The 17,728-nt window shown below is 40.4% G+C and overlaps 1 protein-coding gene across 1 annotated transcript in view; it reads left to right on the forward strand.

The window, feature by feature from the left end:
- The first annotated feature begins 6,863 nt into the window (after positions 1–6,863).
- The window catches only part of LOC148902492 (plastin-3-like), a 33,305-nt gene continuing 22,440 nt past the window's right edge, over positions 6,864–17,728 (forward strand). Inside the window, exons 1-3 of the mRNA XM_088991087.1 lie at positions 6,864–6,943; positions 7,849–7,919; positions 17,029–17,180. Coding sequence (XP_088847213.1) covers positions 7,859–7,919; positions 17,029–17,180 — 213 coding nt within the window. The 5' untranslated portion in view covers positions 6,864–6,943; positions 7,849–7,858. The remainder of the gene's footprint in view (positions 6,944–7,848; positions 7,920–17,028; positions 17,181–17,728) is intronic.

Genomic DNA, 17,728 nt, shown 5'->3' on the forward strand with positions numbered 1-17,728 from the left:
CCAGGCGGCAGACGCATGCGCACAGTAGCATGCGTCTGCCGCTCGCTTCGTTTGCAACTAATAAAACGATACAGAGATAGAGGCGACCGCGACGAACTCGTTTGATTTGATTGATTTGCCGTTTCGTGATAGTCGGTGCATACCGTATGGTACCCATAATGGACAAATTTGCGTTTTTCCGTGCAGATTTTCTTGTACGTCGTACACTTCTTAAAATGCATAATAAATGTACTTTAAACGGCAAAAACGTACATGTTGACAAGTATGTAAACGAGGTGAATGCTATTTTCAACTCATTCGCTGGCAGACGATGTGCAAAAAAAAATGTGTCCAGTCCAGCGGCAGGGTTTTTTTTGTGTCATTGTCACTCACATTGCAGGACTCACAGAATATTGACTTTTTCGGATTTAGGTAAACATTCAATGCAGCGTAAGAAACCTTTGACTCTCTCCTTTCATCAGAAAAAAAGTTTATTTCGAGCTTATTTAGTTATCTGCATTGAAAGTGGGGTCAGCTGGAGCACTTTATTTGCTATTTGCTATCTATTAGCTATCTCGGTGGCTCGTTAGCTATTGAGCGAGCTATCATTAGCTATATAGCTGGCTAGCTAGCTATTAGCCATCTAGCTAGCTTGCTATCTTTGAGTTACTTCTGGGTTGAGTAAAAGCTGGCGCGTGTGGCTGCTGCTACTCACCCACAATGACTTATCCTGTGACTGTAAAGTGATCTTGAGAGTTTTGAAAGGTGCTTAGAAATGAAATGTATTGTCATTATTATAAAAGGTAAATGCTGGCCCCTCGTGAGAACGAAAAACATTGCAGAGGTCTGATTGATGCTTTGAATGCAAAACCAAAACCCGAACAAATTCGGGGATGTCGCTCCACCTCACCTTTTCAATTGTCAAATAAATTCGGGAATGGCAGTCAATGAGTGAAATGTGGCACAGATTGTTCCGCCATCACTTGGGCGCCTGGAATACTATCCAGCTGCCTATCTGGCTGGCTGGCTATCTACCTAGCTAGCTATCTAATTGCTATCTAGCTAGCGAGCTATTTGCTATCTATTCACTGGCTATCTAGCTGGCTATATATTAGGTATCCATCTGGCTAGCTATTTAGCTAAATAGCTAGCTATCGATTTGCTATCTATGAGCTGTCTAGCTGGCTATATATTAGCTATCTATCTGGCTAGCTATATATCTACCTAGCTAGCTATCTATTTTCTATCTATTAGCTGTCTAGCTGGTTATATATTAGCTATCTATTCTTTCTATTTGAGTTATTCTGGGTTATTGGATGTATATTAGCTATCTACTAGCTAAGTCTATTGACTTCCGGGTTGAGTGAACGCTGGCGCGTGTGGCTGCCGCTGCTCACCCACAGAAAAACTTCATCCTGTGACTGTAAAGTGACCTTGAGAGTTTTGAAAGGCGCTTAGAAATGAAACATATTACAGTAAAGTCTCGTTATATCTATATCGGTTATATCGATAGTACTGCTTATTACGATACTATTTCTAAGACCGCAAGGAGAAAATGTACATGCCGCAGGATCGGATATATCGATAGTCCGGTTATATCGATATTTTTTCCGACTCCCGAGAATATTGATATAACAAGACTTTACTGTATTATTATTATACCAGAGTAAATTCTTCCAAAAATCATAAATGGAAGTTGATTACAAAGAACAAAACTGGCTAAGAAACCACGTGATAGTAAGAGCATCATGGAGAAATGAAACAAGTGTGACAAAATAATGGCCAATCATCAAGTGAATGGGAACAAGCACAGCTATGAAGCGTAACATTTGCATTAATGAGCTGCGGGGAAAAAGGTCACAGCAATGGAAGAAGACAGGCACATGAAGCCAAAGAGCAATTGTGCTTGAATGCCAGCCATCCATTTTCCACTCATCTCAAACAACAAAGTCATCAGAACACAAAGGTCCAAAATAGCAAACAAAACCATGAGTAAAACATGCCAAGATAAAACAAACATGACAGGGTGAGACAAACAATGACCTGACACAAAATGGTCGTGCCGGGAGTCCTTTTAGCTGCCACTGATTCAAAAGACCAACATATGTGCGGTTGCATAATAATAATAATAATAATAATAATAATAATAATAATAATAATGAAGATAATGATGATAATTATGATACTAATACTACTACTACTACTACTACTACTACTACTACTACTAATAATAATAATAATAATAATAATAATAATGACTAATAATGACAATAATATTGATAATAATATTACTACTACTACTACTACTAATAATAATAAGAATAAGAATAAGAATTGTGACAATGGTAATAATAATAATAATAATAATAATAATAATAATAATACTACTACTACTACTACTACTAATAATAATAATAATAATAATAATAATAATAATAATAATAATAATCATGATCAAGATAATGATGATAATGATGATAATGATAATAATAATAATAATAATAATAATAATAATAATAATAATAATAATAATAATAATAATGACAATAATACTGTAATAACAACAATAATGATAACAAGGACAATAATCATGGTAATAATAATAATAATAATAATAATAATAATGATGATGATGACAATGGTAATAATGATGATGACAATGGTAATAATGATGCTAATGGTAATATATTATTATTATTATTATTATTATTATTATTATTATTATTATTATTATTATTATAATGATACATTTCATTTATAAGCACTCACTTTGCTTAATGACTGAACAAATCCGAATGATTGAGTTTGATTGTATTTTCAAGGACACTGATTTGTGTCATGGCCGCCCGCGATAGATAAATTTGTGCAAGAAACAAGTTTCCACTTATTGGATTGAAACTCAACAAGTTCAAAGCTGCTTCTCCAAGGTGTTTTGTTGGAATCCGCCACAGAAGAGGAATTTCCCAGGACAAGATTGGGCACATCGCTGGCGGGTTTGGTGGGGGTGTAGAGAGGAGATCGGAGAAGGAAACCAGCTTCCTTGGGAAGGTATGAGGTGCGTAGGGATGAAGAATTCCTGCATGTAGAGACTGGTACAAGCAGCAGAGAGACCTTGCAAATCCATGCTACACTCGAACAAGATGAACACAATGTTATGTCATAGTCACTTGAAACTCTATGTTATTTACAACAAAATACAGACATGCAAAAATGTGTCCACTTCAGTGCCAGGTTTTTTTTTCATTGTCACTCGAAATTCCAGGAGCCACAGAATCTCGAGTTTTAGGACAACATCAACACCCAGTACAGCGTAAGAAACCTGAGCCTCTATTCTTTCATCAAGGAAAAAAAGTTAATTGCTAAATGATATGGGTCTGGAGTTAACGAGTCTACTTACCGTTTGGATGAAAAGGACTAAAAGCTAGCTATCTATTTGCTATTTGTTAGCTGGCTAGCTAGCTATATGGCTGGCTCGCGAGCTTTCTAGCTGGCTAGCAAAATATCTGTCTGTATATCTATTAGCTATTGGCTATCCATTAGCTAGCTGGCTAGCTTTCTATCTATTTGAGTAACTTCCCGGTTGAGTGAACGCTGGCACGTGTGGCTGCCGCTGCTCAACCACAGAAAAATCATGTGACTGTAAAGTGAGCTTGAGAGTTTTGAAAGGTGCTTAGAAATGAAATGGATTATTATTATTATTATTATTATTATTATTATTATTATTATTATTATTATTATTATTATTATTATTATTATTAATATTAATAATAATAATATCTGACCTTAAAATGGGGGCGACTGTACAAAAGGCAAATGCTGCCCCCTGATAGTAGGGATAAAACATTGCCAGAGGTCTGACCAGCACATTATCGGCACCCCCGCACGAAAAACCAAAACCCGAACAAATTCGGGCAATAGCGCTCCACGTCATATTTTCGCTTCCCGAATAAATTTGGGAAACTGTGTTTTTTTGCTGCTTAACTCATAGTCCACAAACACAGTACAGGTAACATTTGACCTACGACCGAGTTCTGTTCTGACCAAATGGTCGTAAGTCAAAATCCATTCAAAATGTTGAATAGAGACTCGGAGGCTGAATGTCTCACAAACTCCCCCTCTGGTGCCATCACACGGTCAATTGCTGTGCAAGCGTGAGATGCTGGCTGGCTGGTTGGCCAAAATTGTTGTACGCATTGCAGTGACAGGCGTAGAATTAAAATAATTAAAAAAAAGGGTCTGGAGGTCATGGTCGTAAATCGAGCTGGTCGTAAGTCGGATGTTACATGTATTAATCGGAATGCCTTGGTGAGAATACAAAGGCTGCATGAAATTCTTTTATTACCAAAAAAAGTTGTAAGTCAAAATACAATAAAATTGCTTCTTTTCAAAATTTCTTTTACCCACATAATTTCAAGAAGTAAGTTTTAACAGTCATTGATGTTTGTGTTAAAACAAAAAAAAAGACTTATGTCCGTTTGACAATATATGGAGTGAAAAGAAATACTCATCAGAAAAATAAATAATCAAAGACAATGTAAACGGGTGCATTTTTAATCATTTTCATTGTCGTCATAAATAAAGGCTTTCTGAAATGACCTGTTCGTGATGAAATAAATAAAATGAGATGTATCTGTTTGCTAGCTAGCTATCTAGCTGACTACCTAACTAGCTATCTATTTGCTAGCTAGATAGCTATTTTTTATCCATTAGCCAGCAAATTAACTTTCTGACTTATTCCAGGCTATCTAGCTGGCTATATATTTGCTATCTATTAGCTAGCCGGCTAGCTCTCTAGCAGGCTCTCTATCAGTTCATTAATGACAAGCTAATCTTGCTATCTAGCTGGCTATCTAGCCAGCTATCTAACTATCTACCTTGCTACATATCTATTTGAGCTTTGAAAGGCGCTTAAAATGTAATGTATTATTATTATTAACTAACTGCTATCTATCTGGCTACCTAACTAGCTATAATAATAATAATAGCTATTTGCTATCTACTAGCTATCTATCTAGCTAGATATCTATTAGTTATCCATTAGCCAGCTAGCTAACTTTCTATATCTTTGAGTTATTCCAGGTTGAGTGAACGCTAGCACATGTGGCTGCCACTGCTCACCCACAAAAAAACATATCGTGTGACTGTAAAGTGACCTTGAGAGTTTTGAAAGGCGCTTAGAAATTAAATGGATTATTATTATTATTATTTTAATTGTTTACGTTTTAAGACTCGCGCTGAATATTCATGAAGTCTTGTTTTCGAGTTGATGACGATCCCCTATGTGACGTCACGTTTGGAACATCCCTGACCGAGAAAGCGACACACAATGCATTTTGCGGTACTTTGTTTGATCTGGAAACTTCTTGGTGATCCGTGTTGATGGCGAAATTAGAAGGAAAAGACATAAATAACGCAATGGTGAATTGTGTGTTGCACTAAGACAACTATTTGATATTCGCTGACAAAAATTCCCAGCAGACAAATCAGCCCATTTCCAACGGATCTTCTGCATTTTATGGGTGCTGCATTGCTGTCATTGATGGCTCTAATTGATAAGGGAGGACTCCTTTAATCGATTGCAAACATTTATGATTTCCTCTTCAGAACTATTTGAATCATATTCATAACTGGATGAGTAACAAGAAAGCATCTTCTCCGAATCTGAAGCCATTGTTTTGATTCTCGAGCAAGGCAAGACATCTTGTCATGACGTCACGAACTGGGGGCGTGACTTTCTGAAAATCCACAATTCTCAGCACATTTTGTTGCAGTTTTACCACACTTTGCCATTTTTACTGGTGTTTTGCATTTGACTAAAAATATCATCCTGCGTGTTTTGGGTATTTTAGATGCTATAAAACGTTTTTCTGATGTCAGTTAGGAAACAAAAAATTGGTGTCGGTTGTCCTTTAAGGCCTGTATAACGATGAAAAGGTTTCTTCAGCCGTCATCTGTACTTCTTTGAAAGTGTCGGGCGTTTCGCTTCTTATCCAAGAGGCTTCGTCAGCGAACTAAAATCTTTTGCTGGTAGTTTCGGCCGTCTATATATCCCAACTGTCCAGACGTGGTGGTGCCAGACTCTTCTATGATTAGTCCCTGCTCTCAGGTCAGATCACCTCAACTCGATAGACATCAATATTAAATTTACTCGTGAGGGCATTAAAGAGAACCAACTAGCCTTTTTGGATTGTAAAGTAATTATAAAAGCGGAATGAGTGCTAAAAACAGAAGTCTTTCGGAAGGCTGCGCACACTGACCAATACTTCCCTTTCGATTCTAACCACCCTTTACAACACAAACTAGGAGTTATCAGAACCCTCCAGCATAGGGCGAAACTAATACCAACAAGCGTTGAAGGTAGAGAAAAGGAGTCAAAACATATCAGGAGAGCATTCACAAACTGTGGTTACCCTCAGTGGTCTTTTAACATAAGTCCAAAGAAAATGATAGGGAATGAAACAAAAAATCAGAAGATACTAAAAGGAGAGGAGTAGCAGTACCTTACATTGCAAGAGTTTCTGAAAAACTACAGTCATTTTTATTTACTTGTTTACTTACTTACTTATTTATTTACTAACTTACTTACTTACTTACTTACTTACTTACTTAATTACTTACTTACTTATGTATGTATTTATTTGTGTATTTATGCATTTATTTTTGTATTTATTAGTTTGTTTGCTTAAGTATTTATGTATTTATTTGAAGGAACCCTTGCTTCAAAACCCGGCGACGTCCGACCGAAGCATTCCTTGCAAGTTCCCAGTCAGGGTGCTGCTGATGAGAGAAATAAGGTGGGGAGGGCGCGGTTGGATTTTGGTAAAGAGTGTCTCGGATGGGCGGAGCTTTAGTTCTCGCCGGGCGGGCGGTGTCTGAAGAAAAGCAAATCCGGGACCTTCCCGTCTCAGACACAACGAGGACTTGAATTTCCATTGGACTTAATCACTTGGTGGACGGACTTCAGGTAAGGGCTGAAGCTTTTTCTTTTCCTTCCATGCATGCCTGTGATTGACGCGTCGCAGCTTTTTATTTGCCACTTCAGCCCGCGGTGATACAAAATCAAAGTGCTATTTTAATTATACATTGTTAGTTATGTATTCACTTCATCTAAAGAGTTAGATGTTTCTCTTTTTTCACGACCCGAATAATTTTTATTTGGGATTTTACACACCCGTACCGTGTAAAATAAACAAAGCGTTCAATTTTGTATTGTAAGGTGCAGTACAATGCAAGACTGAATCATAGACCGATGAACTGTTTTGTCATTGTCTACGTGCGTGATGTGTTCGTGAAAATGTGTCTACTGTATTATCTCTATCCGATGAAATTGGAGTTAATGCATTATATGACAGAGACAATTTGATCACATGAAATACCCGAGTGAGTGTGGTCCGTGTGCTAATTTGACTTTATGACGTTTTTAGCATATGGAGGATAAAAGGCATTTTATTTCATTTAGTTGTTAGGCACGCACGCACGCAGGCACACACACACACACACACACACACACACGCACACACACACACACACACACACACACACACACACACACACACACACACACACACACACACACACACACACACACACACACACACACACACACACAGTGTGCACAACAACACACACATTGTTGAACTTAGACACACAGATACGCGCACACGAAATGAAATAGAGAGAAAAAAACGAAAATGTGTTTCTCCTGAAGCAGTGCCATCTGGTGAAAGTAAGAACAAAATGACGGTAATCATCCCAATTTGCGATTGGTTTCACCCATGATCCACCACAAGACACACCCTGCTCGCATGCTTTCTTTGCCAGTCTACCCAAATGTACCCACTGATTCCTTTCCTATGATCTTTTTGCCAGAGAGGTCACGATGTCACAGCAGATAAGCGCTGAGGAAATGGAGGATATCAGAGAGGGCTTCCAGAAAGTCGGTGAGTAGGAATTGCATGGATTCAAATGAACAAGGCAAAGGCGGAAGACGTCGTCAATTTTAGGTTAGCTAGCTGAGCAACATTCAAAAAAGCAAAACTAGTCTGAGAGAGATAAACCAAAAACAAAAATTCATGAACCACAATGCACGACCCGGATTGACCACCCCCAACAATTTAAAGGACAACCGACGCCCCCGGAAAAGTTGTGTCCATAATTTGTAAAATCACTTCAAATGACTTCTACTAAGCGTATTTTACAAAGATTCCACCGCATATAGCTATATTTTACGTTTTAAGACTCGCGCTGAATATTCAGGAAGTTTTGTTTTCGAGTTGATGACGATCCCCACATGACGTCACGTTAGGAACGCCCGTGACCAAGAAAGCGACACACAATGCATTTCGCGGTACTTTGTTTTTATCTGAAAACTTCGTGTTGATCCGTGTTAATGACAAAATTAGAAGGAAAACACATGCATAACGCGATGGTGAATCGTTGTGTGTTGACAACTATTTGATATTCGCCGACACAAATTCCCAGCAGACAAATTAGCCCATTTCGAACTGCGCTTGGGCGCCATCTTCTGCATTATCTGGGACGCTACACATCAGTCCTGACGCCTCAAAATGACCCGGAAGGACTTCTTGAATCGATTGCAAACATTTATGCTTTCCTGTTCAGAACTATTTCAGTCATATTCATAACTGGATGAGTAACAAGAAAGCATCTTCTCCGAATCTGAAGCCATTGTTTTTATTCTCAAGCAAGGCAAGACGTCTTGGCGTGATGTCACGAACTGGGGGCGGGACCTTCTGAAACTGCCCATTTCCAGTTTCATTTTGAAGTCTTTTTTGGACACTTGAAATCATTTTTATTGGTGGTTTTCATTTGATTAAAAATATAAACCTGCGTGTTTTGGGTATTGTAGATGCTATCAAACGTTTTTCTGATGTCAGTTAGGAAACAAAAAAATGGTGTAGGTTGTCCTTTAAGTGATACAGCTGCAAATAAGTACCTGAACCCTAACATCTCGAATTCTGTCCTTGAAAGACCTCTTAGTCCGCCCATTAGAAGTCCACCTGCACCCCATGTATCTGTCACGTTTTGCAGGGTGGTGATGGCGGGTGCGGATCTCAAAAAGCAGGCAGGAGGGAACAGGAGGTTGTTTGACAAATTGTATTAAAATAAAGTCAGCAGGAACAAAATGTAAAACATCAAAATCATCTGAACAGAAAAAAATACAAAGTATCAAAAGAAAACCAAGATTACACATGCACATCAAGCATGCAACAAACAATGAACCGACACCGGATGGTCGTGCCGGGAGTCTCTTTTAGTGTCACTGATTAAAACGACCAACACCTGCGAGGCTGCAGGCAGGGCTGACGTCGCTACTCGTTGGTCGCCAATCCGAACGTGGCAGTCCGCCACTGATCGGGACGACCAGCACCTGTGCAGGTGGGGCCGACAGCGCCACCCGTTGGTCGCTAACCAGATCATGACAGTATCATCCCGGATCAGATGCACCTGTTTGAGGTCGTTAGCTGCATAAATACACCTGCCCACCCCATACAATCAGTAAGAATTTAACTTGTAACATGGCGTAGACCAAAGAGCTGTCCAAAGACACCAGAGACAAAATATTCATCCTGAATAAAAAGTGTCCATGAAATGAGCCTTGAGGGACTCCATATTACATGACCATTTCATTAGATTCAAAGCTTCCAATAGTCACAAATGAAGTCATTTCTTTCATGAATGACCTTAAACATTTTAGGACTGTTGCATTTAATCCCAATTTCCAACCTCTTCTATTCTATTGTATGTTATGACATTCCATATCGAATGCCTGTACAACATCAAGGATGCCAGTTACAATGTGGCCATGTCGGACAGCAGTCCCCAATCTTTTTTGGCTCACAATGTCATGTCAGAGATTATAGAGGAACTATATTTTAAAATACAACAGATTTCAGATACTGAAATAACCAAAATGGAAGTGAATTATCAACTCTTTCTGTCCAGTAGAGCTTGCCAGCCCAGAAGTTACCATAGATTGAAATGATCCAGCGATAGTGGCCCTAAAATTGGCAATCTTATATTATCGATACTTGATGCCGACACAGCTTTTGTGAGGTAAATATCTGAATAAAATTAAAAACTACTTTATGGAGAATACAAAATTTAAAGGACAACCGACACCATTTTTTGTTATATCTGTCACGTTCCGACGGCGACAGTGGCAGCTGACGAGTAGGAACGTTAGGGATAGGGGTGGATCGCTAAGCAGGTGAGCGAGGCGTTGGTGCTGGCAGATGATTTATTAACAAAAAGCTCGGGTCCGAGATAACGTGGACCCGGAAAAAAGACTTGTAGAACAAAAAGTGACAAAACTGCGAAGCTAGTGGGTGAGCGGGGGCAATCCACCCAACCACACTAGCTAACAAAATAAAGAGGCACACGAGGATGAAAACAGCATACGACGCGGTGCATATAAACAGACGCGATCGTGGCTAGATAATTCCTCGGGCGAAGCAACTCGCGTACTGACTACACGGGCAAGGCGCGAGGTGTAGTATCTTCCGACGCTGGGTGAGTGCCAGCGTCTGGTTTAAATGTCCAACAGTCAGTGATGAGGGAATTGACAGCAGCTGGCGGACGTCGGGAGCAGAGGCCCCGCCCAGCTGTCAACTCGCTCATGACAATACTAGAAAAACGTTTTATCGTTAATCTAAAATACCCAAAACACAGAGGCTGATATTTTTAGTCAAATGCAAAACAATAAAAATGACTTAAAGTCTCCAAAATATGCCACAAATCAGCTCGAAACTGGGGATTTTCAGAAAGTCCCGCCTCCAGTTTGTGACGTCACGCCAAGACGCCTTGCCTTGCTCGAGAATCAAAACAATGGCTTCAGATTTGGAGAAGATGCTTTCCTTGACAAAGGCGGAAGTATACGCCAAAACATGTCAGGTAATTGAACACCTAAAATACACTGTCTGTAAGAAAATAATCTGTTTTAAGTATGATGCTTTCATGTTACTCATCCAGAATATGATTCAAATAGTTCTGAAGAGGAAAGCATAAATGTTTGCAATTGATTAAAGGAGTCCTTCCATTTCAATTCGAGCCATCAATGACAGCAATTTAGTGTCCCAGAAAATGCAAAAGATGGCGCCCAAGGTCCGTTGGAAATGGGCTGAATTGTCTGCTGGGAATTTGTGTCAGCAAATATCAAATAGGTGCAACACACAACGATTCGCCATCGCGTTATTGATCTGTTTTCCTTCTATTTTCGCCATCAAAACAACGTTTTCAGACCAAAACGAAGTCCCGCAAAATGCATTGTGTGTCGCTTTCTCGGTCAGGGGCTGTCCAAATGTGACGTCACGTAGGGGATTGTCTCCAAACAAGACTTCCTGAATCTTCAGTGCGAGTCTTAAAACGTAAAATATAGCTATATGCGGTGGAATGTTTGTAAAATATGCTCAATAGAAGTCATTTGAAGTGATTTTACAAATTATGGACGCAACTTGTCCGGAGGCCGGAGGCGTCATTTGTCCTTTAAAAGACAGTGTTACTTTAAAAAAGGAAAAATGCTCTATGTGCCTAAAATGCCAAGTCTTCTTCTTCTTCTTTTCCTTTCGGCTTTGCCCCTCAGGGGTCGCCACAGCAAATCAATGTCCTCCAACTATCCCGGTTTTGTACATCCTCTTCTCTCACACCAGCTACCTTCATGTCCTCTTTGACCACATCCATAAACCTCCTCTTTGGTCTTCCTCTCGGTCTCCTGCCTGGCAGTTTAAGGCTCAGCATTCTTCTCCCGATATAGTCACTGTCCCTCCTCTGTCCAAACCATCTCAGTCTGGCCTCTCTGACTTTCTCTCCAAAGTCTCTAATATAAGTTGTCCCTCTAATGTACTCATTCCTGATCCTATCCAACCTGGTCACTCCCAAAGAAAAGCTCAACATCTTCAGCTCTGCTTCCTGTATTTTCCTCAGTGGCACTGTCTCCAGTCCAAACATCATGGCTGGTCTCACCACTGTTTTATACACTTTTCCTTTCATCCTAGCTGAAACCCTTCTATCGCACATCACACCTAACATTTTTCTCCAGCCGCTCCAGCCTGCCTGGATACGCTTCTTCACCTCTTTTCCACACTGTCCATTGCTCTGGACAGTTGACCCCAAGTAGTTAAAATCCTCCACCTTCTTTATCTCTTCCCCCTGTAGCATCACTCTTGCACTTGGATCCCTCTCATACACACACATATATTTCGTCTTGCTGCGACTGATCTTCATTCCTCTCCTTTCCAGGGCATATCTCCACATCTCTAGTTTCTCCACCACCTGTTCCCTGTTCTCGCTACAGATCACAATGTCATCTGCAAACATCATGGTCCAAGGAGATTCTTGTCTAACATCGTCTGTCAGCCTGTCCATCACCATAGCAAACAAGAAGGGGCTCAGACCTGACCCCTGGTGGAGTCCCACTTCCACCTTGAATTCCTCAGTCATACCGACAGCACACCTCACAACTGTCTTACAGTCATGATACATGTCTTGTACCGCTCTAAAATACTTTTCCGTCACTCCAGACTTCCTCATGCAATGCCACAGCTCTTCACTGGGCACCCTGTCATACGCTTTCTCCAGATCTAGAAAGACACAATGCAATTCCTTCTGACCTTCTCTGTACTTCTCTATCAGCATTCTTAAAGCAAACACTGCATCTGTCGTACTCTTTTTTTGGCATGAAGCCATACTGCTGCTCACAAATGTTCACTTCTGCTCTTAGTCTAGCTTCAACTACTTTTTCCCAGTTTCATTGTATGGCTCATCAACTTTATTCCTCTGTAATTAGTACAACTCTGCACATCTCCTTTGTTCTTAAAAATGAGCATGAATACACTTCGTCTCCATTCTTCAGGCATCTGTTCACCATCTAAGATCTTGTTGAATAACCCAGTCAAGAACACCACCGCCACCTCTCCAAGAGACTTCCATACCTCGATTGGTAAATCATCAGGCCCAAGTGCCTTTCCCCCCTTCATCCTCTTCAGCACCCTCCTCACTTCATCCTTGCTAATGTTTGCTACATCTTGGTCCACAACAGTCAGGTCTTTTTCTCTTTGTTCCTTCTCATTTTCCTCATTCATCCATTCTTCAAAGTACTGTTTCCATCTTGCCATCACACTACTGGCACCTGTTAATACATTGCCATCTCTATCCTTAATCACCCGAACCTGCTGCAGGTCCTTACCATCTTTGTCTCTCTGTCTCGCCAGCCTGTAAAGATCAGTCTCACCTTCCTTGCTCTCCAGCCGAGCATACAAGTCATCATAGGCGTCTTGTTTGGCCTTTGCCACTTTTACTTTAACCGTGCGCTGCATCTCCTTGTACTGCTGTCTACTCTCGTCCGTCGTCTCAGTGTCCCACTTCTTCTTTGCTAACCTCTTTCTCTGTATACACTCCTGCACCTCCCCATTCCACCACCAAGTCTCCTTATCTACCTTTCTTCCACTCGATACACCAAGTACTTTCCGACCTGGGTCTCTGATTATGTTCGCTGTACTTCGGTTTCTTCATCTTCCTCACTGCCAGCGTCATCCTACACACCACCAACCTATGCTGTCTGGCTACACTCTCACCAACCACTACTTTGCAGTCACTGATTCCCCCTTAGATGGCGCCGTTGACACAAAATGTAGTCTACCTGTGTACTTCTGCCTCCACTCAGGTCACCCTATGTTCCTGTCTCTTCTGAAAGAAAGTATTCACAATAGCCATTTCCATTCTCTTAGCAAAGTCAACCACCATCTGTTCTTCAGAGTTCCTCATCTGGAGTCCAAACCTGTCCATCACCTCCTCATCATCTTTGTTTCCTGCGCCAACATGTCCATTGAAGTCTCCACCAATTACAACCCTCTCACTTCTCGGGATGTTCTGTATTACTTCATCAAAGTCCAACCAAAATTTCTCCTTCTCCGCCAGCTCACATCCTACTTGTGGGGCATACCCACAAACAACATCACACCTTCAATTTCTAGCTTCAGACTCATCAATCTATCTGATACTCTTTTTACTTCTAAGACATTCCTAACAAACTCCTCTTTTAAGATAACCCCAACTCCATTTCTCTTTCTGTCTTCACCATGATAGAACAACTTAAACCCTGACCCTAAGCTTCTAGCCTTGTTCCCTTTCCACCTGGTCTCCTGCACACACAGTATGTCTACCTTCCTTCTCTGCATCATGTCAACCAGCTCTCTACCTTTATCTGTCATTGTTCCTACATTCAAGTTCCTCCTCTTAGTTCTATACTCTTGGCGTTCCATTTCTCTCTTTTCCTCCGGGCACACCTCCCTCCTCTCCTTCTTCGACCAACAGTAGTCCATTTTCCACTGGCACCCTGAAGGTCAACAGTACCAATGGCGGCCGTTGTTACCCCGGGCCTCGACCGATCCGGTATGGGATTCATAGGTTTGATTCGCATATTTGTTTTGGCAATTTTTTTTATATCGGATGCCCTTCCTGACACAACCCTCTGTATTTATCTGGGCTTGGGACCGGCACAATAAGACACTGGCTGGTGTCCCCTTGTGGCTACATTCATTATGAAAATGAAGTTATGAAGTTATGAAGTTATGAATTATGAAGTTATGAAAGGAAAGAAAGAAGTAGAAAATAAAATACAGGAGCAGCTGGAAAGGCAGCCATGAAGTAAAAACAAACAAACAAAAAAAAAACTAAATAACAAATAACATGACCACACGAAGACACATAGAGTCATTCATTCTTCAGCACTTGCTGCACCCTCTTTGTGACATGAAGCAGTTCTAGATGAAAGAGGAGAGGATCAAAGCGTCCTTTTCAGCATACATTGTGCCTAAAATGCCAAGTGACCATCCAAAATTCTACTTGTTTCTTTCCTTTCCTCTGACCATTTTGTGTTTAGGAGCCTTTTACTGAGCGAGTTGCTTATTCTGTAGCCACAAGGGGACATTAGTGTTCTTGTGCCGGTCCCAAGCACGGATAAATACAGAGGGCTGTGTCAGGAAGGGCATCTGACATAAAAGATGCGCATCAAACAAACATGCGCATCAAACCTCGAAAGATGGAGGAGACTGATTTACTGTGGCGACCCCTTGAAGGGAAAAGCCGAAAGGAAAAGAAGAAGCTATGGACGCAACACGTACTGTACAAGTCTTAAAGGGCAACCAACGTCACGTTTTTTTAACTGACATCAGAAAAACGTTAAAAACAGCATCTAAAATACCCAAAACACGCAGTATGATATTTTTATTCAAATGCAAAACACCAATAAAAATGACTTAAAGTGTCCAAAATCTGCAAAAAATTGAGCTGCGAATTGGTCATTTTCAGAAAGTCCCGCCCCCAGTTCGTGACGTCACGCCAAGACGTCTTGCATTGCTGGAGAATAAAAACAATGGCTTCAGATTCGGATAATATGCTTTCTTGTTACACATCCAGTTATGAATATGATTCAAATAGTTCTGAAGAGGAAAGCATAGATGTTTGCAATCGATTAAAGAATTTATTCCGTGTCATTTTGAGGCAAACGGGCGGAGGTTATGTCTCACCCAAAAAGAGGCAAAAAATGGCCACCGAGCTGTGAGGAATGAATCAGCCCGTTTCCACAGGCTGATAGATTCGTTCCATGGAGCTTGGACTCCCTCTGCTGGCGGCTTTTGGATGTAACACATGGTTTTTCCAAAAAACAGTACAGCAAAATACATTGACGTGATGGAAAAACGCTACAATGCGTCTTTTTTTACGTCAGGAGGCGGTCCTTTTCTGACGTCACGTGAGGACTCACCAAATCAAAAACAAGACTTCCTGAATGTTCAGCGCGAGTCTTAAAACATAAAATATAGCTATATGCGGTGGAATCTTATTAAAATACGCCCAGTAGAAGTCATTTGAAGCCATTTTACAAATTATGGACACAACTTGTCCGGAGACGTCGGTTGTCCTTTAAATGATATATCAGGAGCAGGTAGATCTATTGGAGATGCTGCAAAATAGTTTGAGGCAAGCTCAGTCAGATTAGAAGATGCCATTTGTGAACAGCAGTTTCCAAATCTGAATTGAATTTAAAATCGTAAAAATGTTTTCTCTGGTGAAGAAAAGCCTCATCTTTTCACCGTGATGCATTTGGGAAAATGTGCAGTGTTCATTTCGTGCCAGACATTGCATCTTTCTACCATTTGCTGTTTCCCAGACAAAGCTTTTGGGTAACTGAGAATGCCATCTCTTGTTTTTCCGAAAAATGCCTTTCATCTTGTTAATCCTGCGTTGGATTGGATTGGATGTACCTTTATTCGTCTCACAGTGGAGAAATTTACATTTCACAGCAGCAAAGTTATGAAAGGAAAGAAAGAAGTAGAAAATAAAATACAGGAGCAGCTGGAAAGTCAGCCACTCTCGCGGCGCCATCTTGAAGTAAAAACAAAAAACAAAACAAAAAAAAAACTAAATAAGAAATAATATGACCACACAAAGACACAGAGAGTCATTCATTCTTCAGCGCTTGCTGCACCCTCTTTGTGACATGAAGCAGTTCTAGATGAAAAAGGAGAGGATCAAAGTGTCCTTTTCAGCAGTGGATCCGGGACATCATGAGGGAATGTGCACGTCGACTACAAGCTAAATGTTGAAAGCAAACACACAGCTGTAGCATCCATTGACGAAAAGAGATTGTCTCATGTCTCCTGTCCCACATAAATCCAAGCCGCGACAGTTCCACATTCTTACAGACCAGATTTGTAAAACGCATGATATTAGTGCAGAGGATAGCCACAGGCATAAATATGTATAAAAAGCTACTCAACAGCAGATTTTGATACAATATGCCAGTGCGAAGTAAATACAACAATTGTTGTTCTGGTTCAGGAAGAGAATGCCATCTCACTGGCAAAGCCTCAACACAAGGTTATTTTATCTCAAGTCATCAAAACTCCATACATAAAAAAAACACATTAAAATAAACACAAAATGACGATCAGAAAGCCAGGAACCAAAGTATTTGAATGCATTTCCCTCCTGGTTTCTCTTCCCACTGACGTCTTTATCCATTGTTGCTAGACGTGGACGGCAACGGGTACATCTGCGTCAAGGAGCTTGGTGATCTCTTCCGTGAGGTCAATTGTCCTTTACCTGGTTACCAGATCCGCGAGATCGTCCAGAAACTTGACAGAGACAAAGACAGCCACATCAGCCTGGAAGAGTTCGCCGCTGTAGGTAACACTTAAGAACTAACTAACTAACTAACTAACTAACTAACTAACTAACTAACTAACTAACTAACTAACTAGTGAAATAGCTAGCTGACTAATAAGATAACGAACTAACTAACTATACTATAGACTATAACTAGCTAACTAACTAGTTAGATGGCAAGATAGCTAGCTTGCGAGATAACTAACTATCTAACCAACCAACCAGTAAACAGAGTAACCAACTTACTAGTTAAATAGCTAGATAGTAAGCTAGATAACGAGATAACTAACTAGCTAACTAATTAACCAGTGAATGAGTGATGATAGCTAGCTAGCTAGCTAACTAAGAACTAACTAGGTAAATATTGTGTTAGTTAGATAAGTAACTAACTAAGCAATTAGCTGGTTATATAGCGAGATAGTTAGCTAGCTAATGAGATAACTAGCTAACTAACCAGCAACCCAAGTAACTGATTTACAGTGAGCTAGCTAACTAGCTAGCTAAGGAACTAACTCTTAAATGGCAAGCTAGTAAGCTATCTAACTAGATACCTAACTAGCTAAAT

This window comes from Hippocampus bargibanti, linkage group LG02 (assembly GCF_051943395.1).
Source record: "Hippocampus bargibanti isolate YZ-2025 linkage group LG02, ASM5194339v1, whole genome shotgun sequence".
Lineage (NCBI taxonomy): Eukaryota > Metazoa > Chordata > Actinopteri > Syngnathiformes > Syngnathidae > Hippocampus > Hippocampus bargibanti.